Source organism: Sinocyclocheilus anshuiensis, unplaced genomic scaffold (assembly GCF_001515605.1).
Source record: "Sinocyclocheilus anshuiensis isolate Anshui unplaced genomic scaffold, SAMN03320099.WGS_v1.1 scaffold197, whole genome shotgun sequence".
Classification (NCBI taxonomy): Eukaryota; Metazoa; Chordata; class Actinopteri; order Cypriniformes; family Cyprinidae; genus Sinocyclocheilus; species Sinocyclocheilus anshuiensis.
In genome coordinates, this window is record NW_015540856.1 from 4211 (window position 1) to 22098 (window position 17888).

The following is a 17888-nucleotide window of genomic DNA, read 5'->3' on the forward strand; positions in this document are numbered from 1 at the left end:
ACTCGGTTATGGATAAGCAGCGCGTAAGAGCGTGATTCGGTGAAATGACGCGCTCCGGTTCGGGTTCAGGTAAACGTTACGGCAGACGGCAGGTTGGCTCCGGTAGCGCAGGAATCACTGCCGCCTGTCAAACCGGTTCTTAGTCGTTGCCTAGCTCCATAACAGCGGAATAACATGACAAAAAGTCGTTTAATGTGCATTTAAAAGTGGTAAGTTGCGTTTACGCTATTTGTGTTGTGTTATGACGTCATAACTTCAGGTGTACGACTCCAGGCTGGTCATCCGTGCTCACCTGACCAGCAACAAACAGCCGAATAACATGACAGTGTGATGTAGTTGCTAAATTAGCGTGGCAGGTTCAGGGTCAGGTACGTTTTGATTTGATGTGACGTCATGGCCCTTGTTGCATGACCTCACAGGTCAGTTCCGGTCCGCTGGCTCTATGAGGAATGAGTTATGAGCAGCCTTACTAAGAAGACACGGGTTATTAACAATCCTGGCAATAAGCTGTCTTTTGGCAATAGAGATTGGAACGATGCCTTCATCAGCCTCTACGACGAGTCCAGTGGGAGAGGGACGTACGCAGTGCGGTCAGACACAGACAGACACTCTTCACCACGAGACAGAATGATGCTGAGACTCGGGAACCATCACAATCCTGCCTCGGACGTCCTTCCTAGGGGCCACACAACTCCTGTCACCAGCTACCTCCATGCCAGCAACACAGGTTACTGCATAAACCCTGCCTCAGACTACTACAACAGTAAGGAGTGGCTGCTCGGCATTCGGAAAGCGGCCTGGTCCAGCGCTTCCAGACACCGATTCGAGGTGATCGCCGAGCTGGGGCCCGAGGAGGTCAGGTGGTTTTACAAAGAGGACAAAAAGACATGGAAGCCCTTCATGGGACACGACTCTCTCAGGATAGAAATCATGTATCGCAGATTCTGCGAGTTAAACCCGGGAAGGGCTTTAAACCGGGAGAGCCGTGGCGGAGAGGAGATTCCTGAAGATGATGGGCTTGACGGAGGTCAGTCGTCGCTGGATACCAGCAGCAAGGAGAGAAACGAGAGCGCTGACACCACTATAGAAGCAGTGTGTGTCAGAGGAGGACTCTATGAAGTGGATGTGAGGAATAAAGAGTGCTATCCAGTGTACTGGAATCGTAAGTATTGCTCCTTGATGGGTTTAAGTCGAGTCACATTCATTTACGTAGCGCTTTATACAATACAGATTGTTTCAAAGCAGCTTGCAAATTCAATTTCAGCTGTAAAGCAGAAGAAGCAGCAAAATTCAGTTTATTTTTTTGTTCTCATCTGATAGTATCAGTGCAGTTAAGTCAATAATATTACTGATTATTAATTGTCTTTTAAACCCAAGTCTTGACTTTTAGTCCCGACTCGACAAATTATTTAATAAAGCAACCCACAGTCTTTTATTTCTTTACTGAATTGGGTTAGAGTCATCTGACGGGATGTGTTCTGTAATCTTGTGCTTAAGTCTTACTGCGTTCCTATGCTTTACTGACAAAATATCAGTTTTAGTATGTTAAAACTGTCCCAGAATCGGTTAACAAAACTGATACTGTATCAGCTGAGTCTTCTATGAGCCTGGGAGGTTGAAAGAAGAAGCTGTGAAATAGCAGAAAGCAGGAGACGAAGTGATGATAAGAATGAGCAGGGTTTAGTGAATAATCTTAGTTACGCGTGTTTCAATGCTCAGACTTCATTTGAACTTCATCCCTACTTCGCCTGGACTTCGTCTGACCAGCAAAAATCCAACAACTGCTTCACAACATCGTCCAGTTACATTACAGACATTGAAATGCAGACATTCTCTTATAAGACTAATGTCGCTTAAAACCAAACAATCCAAATTGAACGTCAATAAAAAGCACTACAATAACAAAAAAATAAAATAATAAGCAATATAATAAAAATTAATAAATGGTTAAATGATACATAATAAATGATTATTGAATTATATATAATTTTTAAATGATTGTAAATGATAAAAAAAAATAATAAAATACATAAATAAAATAGTTGCTCTCTTGAAGCTACACACACACAGGTTGCTGTTGAGAATCTTTAGATCCTTCCAAGCTTGTATGTAACATGAATAATGTACATTTTTCTATTTTAAAATATTTTATCACGTAACAAGTGAAGTAACAGAGTTGACTTTGTGCACTATATTATCTGAATGAAATATATTAACTGGTTGAAATGAAATTGCCCAATTCTTTTACAAGAGACATTCGGTGCATAATCCTAAAGGCTACGTGTTTCGTTTTTTGCATAATAATGAACTGTATTAGCATCTCGAGTGAATATAATATCACTTTGATGAGTTTAGCAGAAGAATTCAGTGTGTAAAACTTTTAAATGCAGGTACCCTGAAACTAATTTGGAATAGGATGTACTTTGAAACAAGTTTCACTCGGAAATTACTAGAAAATGTCATAAATAATTACAAAAAACAGCAAGTAGCAAATTGAATTAAACATTACATTTAGAAGTAGAAAGAATGGTTTCTTGCAAAAGCTTTTTGTTTTTTTTGTTTTTTTTAACAAATACAATTTACCCAAGTTTAATACATGCAATATGTTTCTTACACTTGTTCTAGTTTTTGATTGCTGAATGATTCAGGTCTTTCCTACTTTTATTCTGTGTCCTGTACTGTTCGATTAGCACTTTGTTTTGTGTTCCCCGCCTTGTAGAACAGGATTGTATCCCTGTCATGAGAGGCCAGTGGTTCACTGATGGCACATGGATGCCTGTAGAGGAGGATGAGAGCGACCTCATAGAGAAAGAGCACCTGGCGTGCTTCCGAGGACAACAGATACAGGACGCTTTTGAGACTGACATGCTGGCCAAGACTGTGGACAGAAAAGATGGTGAGACTAGCACATCACTTGGTTGTTTTACAGAGGTTCATTGTAAAGAGAGAGCATTCCTCCTGTATGTGAGACTGTAGGTTAGTTTAGAAGTATTGGGAAACAAATGACGAATCCATAAGCAAAAGGTTTTGTTCCTGACAAGGTCACACCTGCCCTTATTTTCGATACCTGTTGAAAAATGGCTATGTGTATGTCAGTGTGCACTTCTTGCATGCGTGACTAAAATGCTCGTCATGCCATTTCTAAAACATCACAGTAGCATTTGCTGCTTTTTTTTCTTTTCAGTTAATATTTCTATCCATAAACACACACACAAGCCCCTTTTCCACTCGCAGGGTGCTGGTGCTAAAGCCAGCACCCAATCTGGAACCACAGGAAATTTACTCCATCGGGAAAATTGCTGGAAAATCTGCTCCACACTGGCCCCTAAACAAGGTGGTCTCAAACCAGGAAGGGCAAATACGGAGAGTGAGATCTTTTAAACAATACATTTTCAAAACATCAATAACTTATTCTGGCAAGACTGACAGAGATTAATGCTAGAAAGCATAAAATTATATAGATAAAACTAGTGCGTACAGTGGCAGTTGTTTAACCCTAAAATTGTTCAAAATATTATTTACAAAAAGTATGTTAATTGATGAATTTATAATAATTATGCATTTAAAAAAAATAGTCTTTTGTATCAAAAGCCGCTTGTGATGGCATAAAATGCTAAATCAGTTTATTTGAATGTTTTATAATGATGTCTATGGCATGATGTATGTAAGATATTATGCATAAAATTCTGGGTTGAGCATTGACAAGATGGCAGTACACAGAGAGCGCTGATTTTTTTAAATACTTTGAATGAACATTTTAGATAATTGAATAAGAGCAGTGATGGAAACTAAATACAGAGTTAAGTTAAATGTGCAACCCAGAAGTGAATATTCATAATGACAATTCAATGCAACTGTTGAAAAATACCAGTTTGGGTCTTATTTTTTATATAATTTTATTTTAGGGTTTGTTTGTTTGTTTTATAGAATAATGGAGTGTAGACAGTAAAATAGGGAGGAATGGAATCCGATCATGACCGGGTCTTTAGAGATTTTCAATGAGACTAAAGTCTACTTGAGGATAAAGGAGAATTTGCACAAACTGCCTAGACTGCTGGAGACAGAAGGCCATGTCATGACAGCTGAAGAGAGAATTTTGATACAGAGAATGTCCTCAAATTACACTTTTGCAAAAAAGCAAAAATCTGTTAATGTGCCAGCGAGCCAATGTGACTCATCTCACATTGAGATGTTAACATGGGATCTAAGTAGCTAGGTAAATTTCTCCTTTCTGATAAACTACACTACATTTTCACTGTGTTTGAGGGAACTTTGAGTACTCTTAAGGTGCTGAATGTAGGTCATACAAAATTATATCCAATGTGTATTTAAACACTGCGTTACATGAGTGCTGAATGAGTATCTCCCACTGGGTTCTAACTTTTAATCACAAGTAAAGGTTCATTAGATCAAATGTAACACTTCCTTGTGCAGAAAATCTTGTCTAATCTACTACAGTCAATCAGTCAGTCCAAATCTTGTCATCTGCACTTTCACAGTATAGCAGATTCTATTGAATAAGCAATTCTGTTGAATAATCGATGATGAAGCCCCACAGGGTTCTGTACTGGGACCTAAGTTAGTCTTAGTCTTGAGTCATTCGGTTGTAGCTTCTTTTATTTTCAGTCCATTTTAACAGCAGTTTCATGCTGAGCATCACACTTTTAATTACACATGACAAAGATTTTGGTGTGGCTCAGTGTTCAAAAGAGTCAGTGTTTACAATCTTAAAAAAGTCAGACATGCCAGTAGCTTACTTATAATTTAATTTGCATGTTAAACTGAGATTTTTCAAATAATTATGCAAAAATGTTTTATTATATGTGTTTGAGACATTATAGTGTAAAAATCTATTTTACAAATGCAGACTTTTCCCCAAGGAATAAAATAAATGTGGAAAAAAGTTTTAAGGGTCTGCTGAAAACTGTGTTGGTGTTCATGACTTGGGTTTATTGAAAAGGGAGAGAAAAGTTCTGTATTGGTTTGTGTGTAAGAAATAAAGGGAGGGAAGGACAATAAATAATACAGCCTCACAAAGGAGCGATTGCTCTCTGTAAAATAGCATCTAAAAGATTTCACTGAATCATTTAGGAATAGGATCCTATTTTCTGATTAAGGTCTGTATTTTAGTTAAGTCTTAAAACTAAGAAAGGTTTAGATGCTTCACAGCTGCTGGAATTTTCTGTGTGCAGGAGCTGTATAATATCAGCAATGTTTCTGCTGTTTTCTTATGGAAGTACTGGAGATATTCTCCTTGCCATTTATTGCACTGCATATTTAGCAGTTCTCTGCAGTTACTTGTTAAATCTTATTTATGTCACACAAGCACAATGAACTAACAGTGATTTGTCTTAATCTAGTTTTGGTAATGTACAATGCATACATAATTACAATATGATCAAATGTCATGTAATAAAGCAACATTTTTGTGCTTGTAAACATGGTCAGTGAATGATGTTATTTGGATTTAATGCATGAGTTTATTGGGATTTTACATGGCAGAGTGATTTTGTGTTTTCACTGTGTCTTTACTATTGCAACATTTATTGGTTAACACATCTGAAATAAGAAATGTGTCCTGGGTCATATCACATGCTTTCACTTTGAAATCCTTAAAAAAGACCCTTATAAGGATGTGAGAAGCATGATTTTCATGTGTTACTAACACGGGTCTGTACTATAGATGTTATTGCCTTTCCTGCTTAAGTGTGCTGCTGAGATTACGGATTTTGATGGCATTACTTGTATTTTGAGTTGAATGTTATAGAGTACAATGCAGTCTCATAATGCTGTGGGTTTTTATTCAAACGAAAGCTTCGTGTTACAGTGATATAGTGATATAGATAAGTGACATTGCCAATAACGTGACCACTTACTGTTTTTTGGTTTGTTAGTTCTTTCCCATTTCCCCCCATTCTACCTCGCTTTTCTATTCAAATGGAGTGGATATCAGACGAGTGCTAAAAGTCACAAGCGAAAGCGATGCCAAGGTACTACAACCTTCAATTTTTACTCCTTGTAGATGCTGAGTCTCTTTTCCCACCTTTGCTCATTAGAGCCCTCGCATTAGCTTTACACCCAGATTCATAAAAGTGTTGTTCTTTTTGGCCCTCATGTTCCACTTTACCTTGTTTCCTCATTAAGCTACTATATTTAGAATCTGATGTATCTACATGCATTGTGTCTCATGTTAAAGTTTATTTAATCACAGACCTGTTCTTTGAATTGTGCCTAGTTGTGCACTGAAATTTGGTGTAGGATTGACTGATTGAAAAAAAATGCACAAATAATTACAAAGAAACAGCAAGTGACACGTTGAAATAAACATAAGACTGAAATAGTATTTTCTTGTAGAATGTTTTTTTTTTCAACTTAAAAAAAGTAATTATTTTATGTTATTTCTAACTGATAAAAACCAAGGCCAATAGTTCACAAACATAGTCATCTTTAAATCAAAACTTTGTTTCATGCTTTATTTTTACCAGACACCACTATTAATTACCAAGTTAATACTTAGACTGTTGCTAGTGTAACAGGATACGGCCATAAATTGAATGCAATATGGTATTACTGGCTCATATTTGTTGTATATTCTGTTTCTCCTAATAATCTCTCTCTATATATATATGCTCATATTTTAAATTTGCATAAGTATGTATGCATAGTTACATGCGTACAGACATATTTGTGACCCTGGAGCACAAAAGCAGTCTTAAGTCGCTGGGGTATATTTGTAGCAATAGCCAACAATACATTGTATGGGTCAAAATTATTGATTTTTCTTTTATGCCAAAAATCATTAGGATATTAAGTAAAGATCATGTTCCATGAAGATATTTTGTAAATTTCTTACCGTAAATATATCAAAACTTAATTTTTGATTATTAATATGCATTGCTAATAACTTAATTTGGACAACTTTAAAGATGATTTTCTCAATATTTAGATTTTTTTGCACCCTCAGATTCCAGATTTTCAAATAGTTGTATCTCGGCCAAATGTTGCCCTATCCTAACAAACCATAAATCAATTAGCTTATTTATTCAATTTATTGATTTATTTATCAAAGCTTATGTATTCAGCTTTCAGATGATGTATAAATCTCTATTTTTAAAAATGGACCCTTATGACTGGTTTTGTGGTCCAGGGCCACATATTTTGTGTTAGGTAAATTTCCTATATTCAATAATTTGCTACTCCTGCATAAGTTGATGACAAACATTACAGACGTCCAGCAACAGTTCATTTACAGACGCATCCCAAAACGCCAGGTCTTTTTAGCGCAAGATATCAACTGTCAGTCATTGATGCCCTCTATTTCTTCTTCTTTTTTTTAAGCAAATAAATTCTTTGATGTGAATCAAAAAAGTAATGTGACTGAAAATGTGTCACCAAAATGATACGCTACAGTTACCTCTCAACTGCCTGATACGCTGTCCTTCCCAAACATGAGGGATCTGCCGCTACATTTGTGCAAACATGAGATTCGTAAAAGTGTTTTGTTTGCGTGATCTAAGCTGTGAGTCATTTATTACATTGAGCAAAAGAGCCACGGTAGCTTCCTTTGTGCCTGCAACTTCCATTTCCATGGTATTGTGCACATTTCTCTGGAAATTACTATTTTGTTCTCTTGACAAATGCTGCTTTATCCACAAATAGTTTTTGAGATATTCTGTTAAATTCACAGCCATGGCTAGAGAGAGGCATATCCTTCAAAATACCGTACATGCGGAAAACCAAGTGCCTGTTGCCGCTCAAAAATCCTAACAGGCTGTTTTCTGACACAAGTCCTGTTAACCTAAATTGGCCTCGTAATCCCTCCAGATTAAGTTGGTCCTGCTCTAATACTCCACTACTCCATTTATGATGAACATGTAATGCAACATGTTCTGTTTTGAGGTTGTTTATCCATCAAATATAATCTATTCTACAGATTCACGAGGCCCTCGATAGCCATTTAAGAATAATCTGTCCTTTATTGGGACCCCTGAGTACCTTTAGTTCGGCTCCTGGCACCGTAATGGGCTTATGTTTTGTATGTAGGTCAATAGAGTAGTTCTACATGCTTCCATTGAGTTTTCTCTGGGAAACAGTGAGTTTTCAAACTCAAATACTCTTGCACTAGTGTCATGCAACCCCCAGTGAGTAAACCAATTATTCGGCCAATGTTTGGCCATTTTTAGATTTTCATCATACACTTTGCTTGTTGCCCATTGGCTTTTGCCCATTGTTTGCTTTTATAAAACAGCCTTGTTCACTCCATTCAGTAAGATGTTGCTAGGATGGTCCTCTATTAATATTTTGATGTTTAGTTCAAAAATGGATCTTTTGTCGCCTTGTTATTGTACATTACGAAATACAATATTGAAGATCCTATTTAGAGCTTGGCTTGAAAGATGTCCTCAGTAGATAAATGTGGGTCTATCAGGAAACTCGACTCAGATTTTATCACCCCGCTGTACTCTGAATGTCCTCACTTACACAGATAAGATTGATAGAGAGACGGTTACTTGACACTGGACTGTAGAAATCATTGCAGTTAAAGAGAACAGAACCTGTCAATAATCAGTCCATTGTTCTTATCCAGATCCATCACTGCACTGGACTTACTGTCAATGTTAGAGCATGATGCTCTAGGCCTGCAGTCCATTTGTTTGCTTTTCTATGGAGATCAGCCTTAGACGCCTGTGCAAAAGAGCAGCTCTGAGTACAGACAAGATATATTTCGATGTATCATAGTGAACACCGTTTAAAACTGGATGAATTTAGAAATGTGCAAAATTACCAGTAAATCACCAAGTTTACGGTATTAAACTTACAATGGAAGTCTATGGAGAAAAGCATTGCAGTGTTAAAATACACACATTGTTGGAAGTATAGCTACAAGAGGGTTGTTCAGTGTTATCCAAAATTGTTGAAAGAAATACATAAATGAAGAAGAAAGCCAATATATTAAATGACATGAGGGTCACACTTTAGTTTAGGGACTAATTCTCACTATTAGCTAACTATTAACTATGACTTTTGCCTCAATAAACTCCTAATTTGCTGCTTATTAATAGTAAGGTAGTTGTTAAGTTTAGGTATGGGGTACAGATTAAAGGATCTAAAATATGATCATGTAGAATAAGGTGTTAATATGTGCTTTAGAAGTACTAATAAACAGCCAATATGCTAGTAATATGCATGCTAATAAGCAACTAGTTAATAGTGAGATGAAGTGTTACTGACGTGAGTAATGATGGAGTAATTCAGTATTTTGTAGAGGAGGATCAAAATTTTCACCTGAGATTTAGGGCCAAATTACGGGGGGTGAAATTACTTTAGGAAGATGGCAACATCATTATTTTCTTTTTGCACAGTGATTGGTAGGTGTATTTGTAAAATCTATAGACTATAGAAATCCTTGTTGCATTATATGCCAATGGTGAGTTCAAAAATCTTTTCATGCCTGTAACTCAAGAAATATTAAAGACATCTTCATTTCCAGAGATGCGGGGATGTCATTGTGGCTCCATGAGTAAATTGTTCAGTTGTAAACATATTCAAATGTGGGTCACTTTGCACACAGCTAATACTTTTTTTTTTTTTTTTTTTTTTTTAAAGATGAATGTCTGAGGACAATTGCAAAAATATTATTTTTCCAGAGTTTGCATATGTATCAGCTGTATGCAAAGTGACCTACATTTGGTTTTCGACCATTGAAAATGGGTAAAATTCAACAATGCCGCATGAGTTACAGGAACATAATGCAAAGCTGTAGGGAAAGTGACCCACATTTGGTTTTTGACCACTGAAAACTATTTACACGATGATGGAGCCACAGTGAGATCCCTGTTATCAGAACTGAATCACATAGGGCCTTAAAAAGGAAAATGACAAAAGAAAGGGTTGTTAAGAACCAAATTCTCAATGGATTTTAAGATATCTGTAATACTTCTTGAGTTACACGTGAGAAAACATTTGGGGAAAAATGCAAAAAGGGCCACCATTGGAATATAATGCAACAATGATTGCTAAAGTCAACAGATTTTACTAGTAGACCTATAAGTCTCTGCCCAAGAATAAAATAATGCTGGAATTTTTAATGTTGTTAAAGTTATTTATTTTCCCCCTCTGTAATTTGACTCCAAGTAATGTAATTGTAATTTGTACCAAATAATTAATATAAGTGTACATTTAAACCATCCAGAATGTCTTTTCCCATAGACTTTTAATGAATTTTTAATGAAGTGAACTATCAAACAAACTGAGGGATTCATTTTTATTTTTTTTTGTAATCAATAGAAACTTTTGAAACTGGAACATATTATAATATTTCATAATATTTTATATTTATATACATACTGGGAGTAGAAACTGATATTGATATTCTGTGCATGTGTGGGACGCAGGGCTGCTCTTAACATCAGGTGAATATGAGCTGATTCGATCCTCTAGCCAGATTCATTTCTCTGTTCATATCTCTCTGTAAGAGAGAGTGACAGATGGCTTTTCAGTGTGCTCTCTGTATGGGATACTTTACTGCCTAAGCACTGTCATTCACTGATTAAAATCCAGACGCGTCTGTGCACTGAAAAGCCACTATCTGCTTCCTGTAGTTTCATGGCTTCCTATAGTCATTTACTCTGTAACGTGAACAGTGATGTGTGTTAATACATAGCCATGTCTGTGAATGAAATGAGTGTCGTCTGCTCTCCTAAACGCTGTCCACATTTCACCGTCCAGCCATTCACAGTCTGCAGTTGAGCCGCAATCATGTGGACTGGTACAGCGTGGATGAGGTGTATCTGTATAGTGACGCCACCACGTCTAAGATTGCACGCACTGTCACGCAGAAGCTGGGCTTCTCTAAAGGTGAGTGGACGTGCACACAGGCATCATCTCACTGATCAATCCCAGCTGTATTTCTGGATACATTTTGTAAAATTTCTTTTAAAACTATTCAAACTCTCAGAACTTGCATAGAATTGTATTTAAAAAATAACAACGGTCTTTCTGATAATATGGCGGCAGTGTTATTTTTGTATCACTGAGATACTATTATAGTTTTTATTAATATTTTAAATCATTTTTTTCATTTTATATTTTATATTTTAGTTAATGTTACAGTAATTGTGTTGTGTTTTGTATCACTGAGATACTATTATAGTTTTTATTCATATTTTAAATCATTTTTTTTCATTTTATATTTTATATTTTAGTTAATATTACAGTAATTGTGTTGTGTGTTTTTGTCATTTTGTAAAAAGGTTTTTTAGTTTTTTTTTCTTCATTTTTTTTTTAAAGGAAATAAAAATTTCCTGATAATTTACTCTCCCCCGTGTCATCCTAGATGTCACAAAGAAATTAAGGTTTTTGAGGAAAACATTCCAGGATTTTTCTCCATATAATGGACTTCAGTGGTGACCAACGGGCTTTCCAACGGGATTACGCACTGCGTGAAGTCCAGCTAGTGCAAGATGTGCATTTGTGGTTAAAAAGTATATACATTTTTATTATTATTATTTGTTTTAGAAAATGACTGATCGTTTCGCTAGATAAGCCTCTTATTCCTCGGCTGGGATCGTGTCGAGCTCTTTGAAGCTGCTCTATAACTGCAATTTGGACATTCAGCCCGTTGGTCCCCATTAAAGTCCATTATATGGAGAAAAATCCTGGAATGTTTTCCTCAAAATCCTTAATTTCTTTGCGACTGAAGACAGAAAGACATGAACATCTTGGATGACATGGGGGAGAGTAAATTATCAGGAAATTTTTATTCTGAAAGTGAACGAATCACACATATATATATATATAAAGTGGTAACACTTTAGTTTAGGACCAATTCTCACTATTAACTAGTTGCTTATTAGCATGCATATTACTAGCATATTGGATGTTTATTAGTACTTATAAAGCACATGTTAATGCCTTATTCTACATGATCATATTTTAGATCCTTTAATCTGTACCCCATACCTAAACTTAACAACTACCTTATTATTAATAAGCAGCAAATTAGGAGTTTTTAGGAGAGACAAAAGTCATAGTTAATAGTTAGGTCATAGTGAGAATTGGTCCCCAAACTAAAGTGTGACCAAAAAAGTTTTATATTTTATTACAAATTTCTTAAGGTTTTTTATTTATTTATTCCAAGTAACACAAGTAACAATGTTTATGGTTTTAGTTAACTAGAATAACCCTGTTAATACTTTACAATAAGGTCCTATTAGTTAACATTAGTAATGCATTAACTAACAACGAGCAAAGCTTTTGTTACAGTATTTGTTCATGTTTGATAATGTACATTTGATTTTAACAATATATTTAACGTTAACTAAGATTAATAAATGCTTTAGAAGTGTGTTAATCAAGTGTTTTAAAACGGTTCGTTCATGTTAATAAAATGAACTTGCAAATGTAGCCAAGGTAGGATGTTTTAAGGTGTTTTTGTGTCTGTAATATTTTTATAATGTTGTAATCTTTTCATAAAAAGCAGTGGAGGTGCAAGAGCCCATGCTATATTGTGAATATAGTCACAGATGCGGCGTTTGCAGCAGTGCTGTGTGACTGTATTAATGAAACAGCTCTCATAACGTGTGTGGTGTGGTTGTGCTCAGCCTCCAGCAGTGGCACCAGACTGCACCGCGGCTTTGTGGAAGAGGCCTCGCTGGACGATAAACCCCCTCAGACCACACACATTGTGTTTGTGGTCCATGGCATTGGACAGAAGATGGACAAGGATCGTATCATCAAAAACACTGGCATGTGAGTCCTCAGGAGTGCTGTTAGTGCTAATGCTCAGTGGGTATGTTGTGGTGAACAGCTATAGTGTATACAGCAAATTAAGAATGTATTTAGATTAATCATTCATGTAAACATGTTCAGAGCTCCTGGTTTTTCCATTTTCCCACAAAATGGGTGTTTCTCATGTCTCATGTTCAGGATGCTCTCAAACTGATTTTCATTTTCATCTACTGAAGAAGATCTGATGGTGTTGAAAAATAATGTTTTTATTCAGAACATCATGTTCTGATGTTTATATCAGAATCAGAAAGAGCTTTATTGCCAAGTGTGTTTACACACACAAGGAATTCGTCTTGGTGTCAGGAGCTTCCAGTACAAACATAGTGCAGACATACATATAATTTAAGGTAATAAAAACAGTAATAATAAAGAGAATAGACAATAAGTTATAAATGACAATATAGTAATAAAATATAGAGAAAAAGAAAATGTCAGTAGACAGAATGTGAATGTGCATATGTGCTATTTGCAGATGAAAGTTTTGATGTTATCAGATGTACAGTCCTGAGGTGTGTTATATGTTGTTCAGGTGGGATAAGACCTGGGGAAAAAAACTGTTCTTGTGTCTTGTGTTTTGGTGCTCAGTGCTCTGTAGCGCCGGCCAGAGGGCAACAGTTCAAAGAGGGAGTGCGCTGGGTGTGAGGGGTCCAGAGTGAGTTTACCAGCCCTTTTCCTCACTCTGGAGGTGTACATTTACATTTACATTTAGTCATTTAGCAGACGCTTTTATCCAAAGCGACTTACAATTGGGGGATAATAGTCTTCTGATGTCTGATTTGGTAGCAAACCATACAGTTATAGATGAACACAGGACAGACTCAATGACGACCGAGTAGAACTGTTTTAGCAGCTCCTGTGTCAGGTTGAATTTCCTCAGCTGGCGAAGGAAGTACAGCCTCTGCTGGGCCTTTTTCACAATAGAGTCAATGTGAGTGTCCCACTTCAGGTCCTGAGAGATGGTGGTTCCCAGGAATCTGAATGACTCTACTGCAGCCGCAGTGCTGTTCATGATGGTGAGTGGGGGGAGTGCAGGGGGGTTCCTCCTGAAGTCCACGATCATCTCCACTGTTTTGAGCATGTTGAGCTCCAGGTTGTTGTGATTGCACCAGACAGCCAGCTCTTTAACCTGTCTGTAAACAGACTTGTCTCCACCCTTGATGAGGCCGATGACTGTAGTGTCGTCCGCAAACTTCAGGAGCTTGACAGAGGGGTCCTTTGAAGTGCACTCATCCGTGTAGAGGGAGAAGAGCAGTGGGGAGAGAACACATCCCTGAGGGGCGCCAGTGCTGATGGTGATAGTCCTGGATGTGAGTTTGCCCAGCCTCACTAGTTGCTGGTGGGCACAGAGAGCTGTGTGAGTTTGTCTGAAAGAAGGTCAGGCATGATGGTATTGAAGGCTGAACTGAAATCCACAAATAAGATCCACACGTAATTCCCAGGTCTGTCGAGATGTTGCAGGATGTAATGCAGTCCCATGTTGACTGCATCATCCAAGGACCTGTTTGCTCGGTAAGCAAACTGCAGGGGGTCCAGTAAGGGTCCAGTGATGTCCTTCAGATAAGCCAGAACCATGGTGGAGTGTTTGAAGCAGCAGGGAACTTCACACAGCTCCAGAGATCTGTTGAAGGTCTGTGTAAAGATGGGGGCCAGTTGGTCAGCGCAGACTTTTAGACAGGCAGGTGAAACACCCATCTGGGCCTGAAGCTTTCTTAGGGTGCTTTCACACCTGGCTCGTTGTTTCGGAACCTAGCTCGCTTCCCCCCCTTAGCTCGGTTCGTTTGGGCATATGTGAACACGGCAATCGTGCCCAGAACCAATGAGACAACAGTTTACTCGCGCGTGACTTGTATTAACAAATTTGGTCCGTTTAGAAACTTTGCCGTGTGAAAGCGAACCGCATCAAGAATAAAAAGCAACATTGTAATAATTTTAATCCCTGTTTCAGAACAAAGCAATTAGTGCAATCCTTAGTGCAAAGGAAATGCGTTGGCTGGGAAACAAACCCGGGTCAACTGCTTGGAAGGCAGCTATGCTCACCACTATACCACCAACGCAGGTGGTTATTTATAGCTACTAATAAGACTTATTATATTATTATTATTATTATAAGACTCAGAATTATTTAAAATGTGAATAAAATATTAGATTCCAATCAAATATGAAAGTGCGCACATCCAGCCGACCAAAAGCTCAATGTAAGTGCTCAACCACAATATCAATATATAATATCAATATAAAGTACCACAGGCACAATAGACTAATAATGCATGTTTATTGATCTCACTTTGAAAAGAAACTGTGACAGTAACTTTAACTATTAGGATAATACCATCCTCAAAGAATCTTTATTACCAGAAAAATCGTAATTCGGTTTTATTTTAGAATTATGTGCTATTATTGTATGAATTAATTATTAATATTTTGAATTAATACTAGGGTTTTATAAATATATTTTCAGTTTTCATTTTTCTTTTAGTAATTTTATGTGCTTTTATCTTTACTTTTTTTTTTTTGCTTTTTATTAATAAAAAAAACACATAACATCTAAATAGCAGGGAAATTGAACGAAATGCACAAATAAACAAATGTAAACGTGTAAAATCATTTAACAAGAAAAAATTGACTGCTTTTATCATTTTTATTAGTTTTCATTTTAATATTTCTGCCTAGCTTTAATTTATTTTTATTTCAGTTTTAGTAATTTATATGATTTATAACATACTTCATTCCAATTTCCAAGGCAATTTCAAATTTGCGTTTGTTTTTCATCTAAAATTTCTATCCTATTTTACTTCAATTTTTTTGCTTTAATTCTAATTAGCTAAAATGGTTTGAATATTTTTTGTTTTAGTTAACAATAACAGCAGTTTTTAAATAATACTGAAAGTGTGCAAATTTTGAAGGGTAATGTGATTTTCTGTGGTGTGTTCAGGCTGCGGGAAGCTGTGAGGAAGATGGAGGAGAAGCACTTCGCTGAGCAAACAGAGGAACATGTGGAGTTCCTGCCGGTCGAGTGGCGCTCTAAACTGGCTTTAGACGGCGGTAAGACAGATGCCACGCCACGTGTCTATCTGCGTTCACTCTCCGAGCAGCTGCTGTTATCACACACTCTGTGCTTTTACCTTTTCTTCACAAGCACACACATGCTGTTTTAGCGGCGAGCAGAAACATGGCAGGAGAATATAATACAGGCCATGAACTCTTTTATCATCTTTCATCCCTCTATCAGCTGTGCAAACGAAACCGCTCAAACAATGACGGGCATTAACATTAATGACGAAATGATGATTGAAAAAATACATTAGCCTTTGTATGCATATTTTGAGAGCGTTGTCCTCTTCACATGCAGACACAGTGGAGTCAATCACACCAGATAAAGTGAGAGGCCTGAGAGATTTACTCAACAGCAGCGCCATGGACATCATGTACTACACCAGCCCTCTCTACAGAGACGAGGTGACGGATATTCATTATCAACATATTGTCAGGATTTTCTCACCCTCACATCGTTCCAGTCTTGTATAGAAATTCAGAATTATGTTCATGCTGTTCTTTTCCACACAATTAAGGCAAATACAGTAGTAACAAGTGGTTGTCAAGCACTATTAAGTTGCTCACACAAAGCTATGAAACTTTTAAGGTGCATTTATGGTAATTTTTGGAGCTTGACAGCCTCTGGTTACTATATACTTTTACTGTACGGAAAAGAGCGGGGTTAGCATGTTGCAAACCATCTCCTTTTGTGTTTCACTGAAGAACGAAAGTCACACGAGGTTGGAACGACATGTAGGTGATTTTTAATGACAGAATGTTTATTTTTGGGGGAATTAAACTAGTGTTCAAATGTTTGGGGTTGGTCAGATTTTTAAAAAGTTTTTTAAAAGACATCTTTTATGCTCACCAAGGCTGCATTTATTTAATAAAAAATACAGTAAAATCAGTAATATAGTGAAATATTGCAGTTTAAAACCGCTATTTTCTATGTGAATATATATTAAAATGTAATGTATTTCTGTGATGCGCAGCTGTATTTTCAGCATCATTACTCCAGTCTTCAGTGTCACATGATCTTCAGAAATCATTCTAATATACTGATTTGCTGCTCATTATTAGCAATATTGAAAACAGTTGTGATGGCGAATTTTTTTGTGGAGACTGTGGTACATTTTATTTTTCAGGATACTTTGATGAATAAAATGTACAAAGGAATAACATTTATTTGAAATAGAAATATTTTGTAACATTATAAATGTCTTTACTGTCACTTAATCAATTTAATGCTGAAAGAAAGCATTGATTAAATCTTACTGACCCCAAACTTTTAAACAGTACTATATATCTTCCTATAAAGCTGACGAATGAAGTATTTAGTTTAAATATACTCTAATGTTCATTCATCCAGATCACTAAAGGTTTGACGCAGGAGCTCAACCGCCTCTATTCTCTCTTCTGCTCTCGAAACCCTGAGTTTGAGAGCAGAGGCGGCAAAGTGTCCATCATCTCCCACTCGCTGGGCTGCGTGATCACCTTTGATATCATGACAGGCTGGGATCCTGTGCGCTTCTGTCTGCAAGAACACCGGGATCAGCTGGAGGGTGAAGATTTGCACTGGACCACTCATGAAGAGCGCCACCTGCTGAAGGACGTGCGACTAACCACACGAAGGTAAGCAACTGCGTAGTAATGCGGTGAGTTTCGCATTGAACAAGCACCACTCATTCTTCAGAAAGAATACAAATCTTGTATCTTGTAATTAATCAATATCTGTGACAGGTTACGAGATCTGCAAGATCAACTTCAGGGCCTGAAGGCATCAAAACCTGCACCCTTCCCTACATTAAAGTTTAAGGTGATGTAGTGACATTAAAGGAATCGTTCACCCAAAAAAGCTGAAGATGTGCCTCACCCTCAGGCCATTCGAGATGTAGATGAGTTTGTTTCTTCATCAGATCTGGAGAAATGTAGCATTGCATCACTTGCTCACTGCAAGTGAATGGGTGCCGTCAGAATGAGAGTCCAAAGCTGATAAAAACATCACAATAATCCACAAGTAATCCACAGCCCTCCAGTCCATCAGTTAACATCTGGAGAAGACAAAA

General features: G+C 37.0%; 1 protein-coding gene across 1 annotated transcript in view; it reads left to right on the forward strand.

The window, feature by feature from the left end:
* Nucleotides 1-54: 54 nt before the first annotated feature.
* The window catches only part of ddhd1a (DDHD domain containing 1a), a 22270-nt gene continuing 4436 nt past the window's right edge, over nt 55-17888 (forward strand). The window contains exons 1-9 of the mRNA XM_016485301.1: nt 55-1162; nt 2720-2896; nt 5895-5990; nt 10729-10857; nt 12603-12750; nt 15722-15831; nt 16139-16245; nt 17192-17454; nt 17563-17638. Of these exons, the coding sequence (XP_016340787.1) occupies nt 457-1162; nt 2720-2896; nt 5895-5990; nt 10729-10857; nt 12603-12750; nt 15722-15831; nt 16139-16245; nt 17192-17454; nt 17563-17638 (1812 nt within the window). The 5' untranslated portion in view covers nt 55-456. The remainder of the gene's footprint in view (nt 1163-2719; nt 2897-5894; nt 5991-10728; nt 10858-12602; nt 12751-15721; nt 15832-16138; nt 16246-17191; nt 17455-17562; nt 17639-17888) is intronic.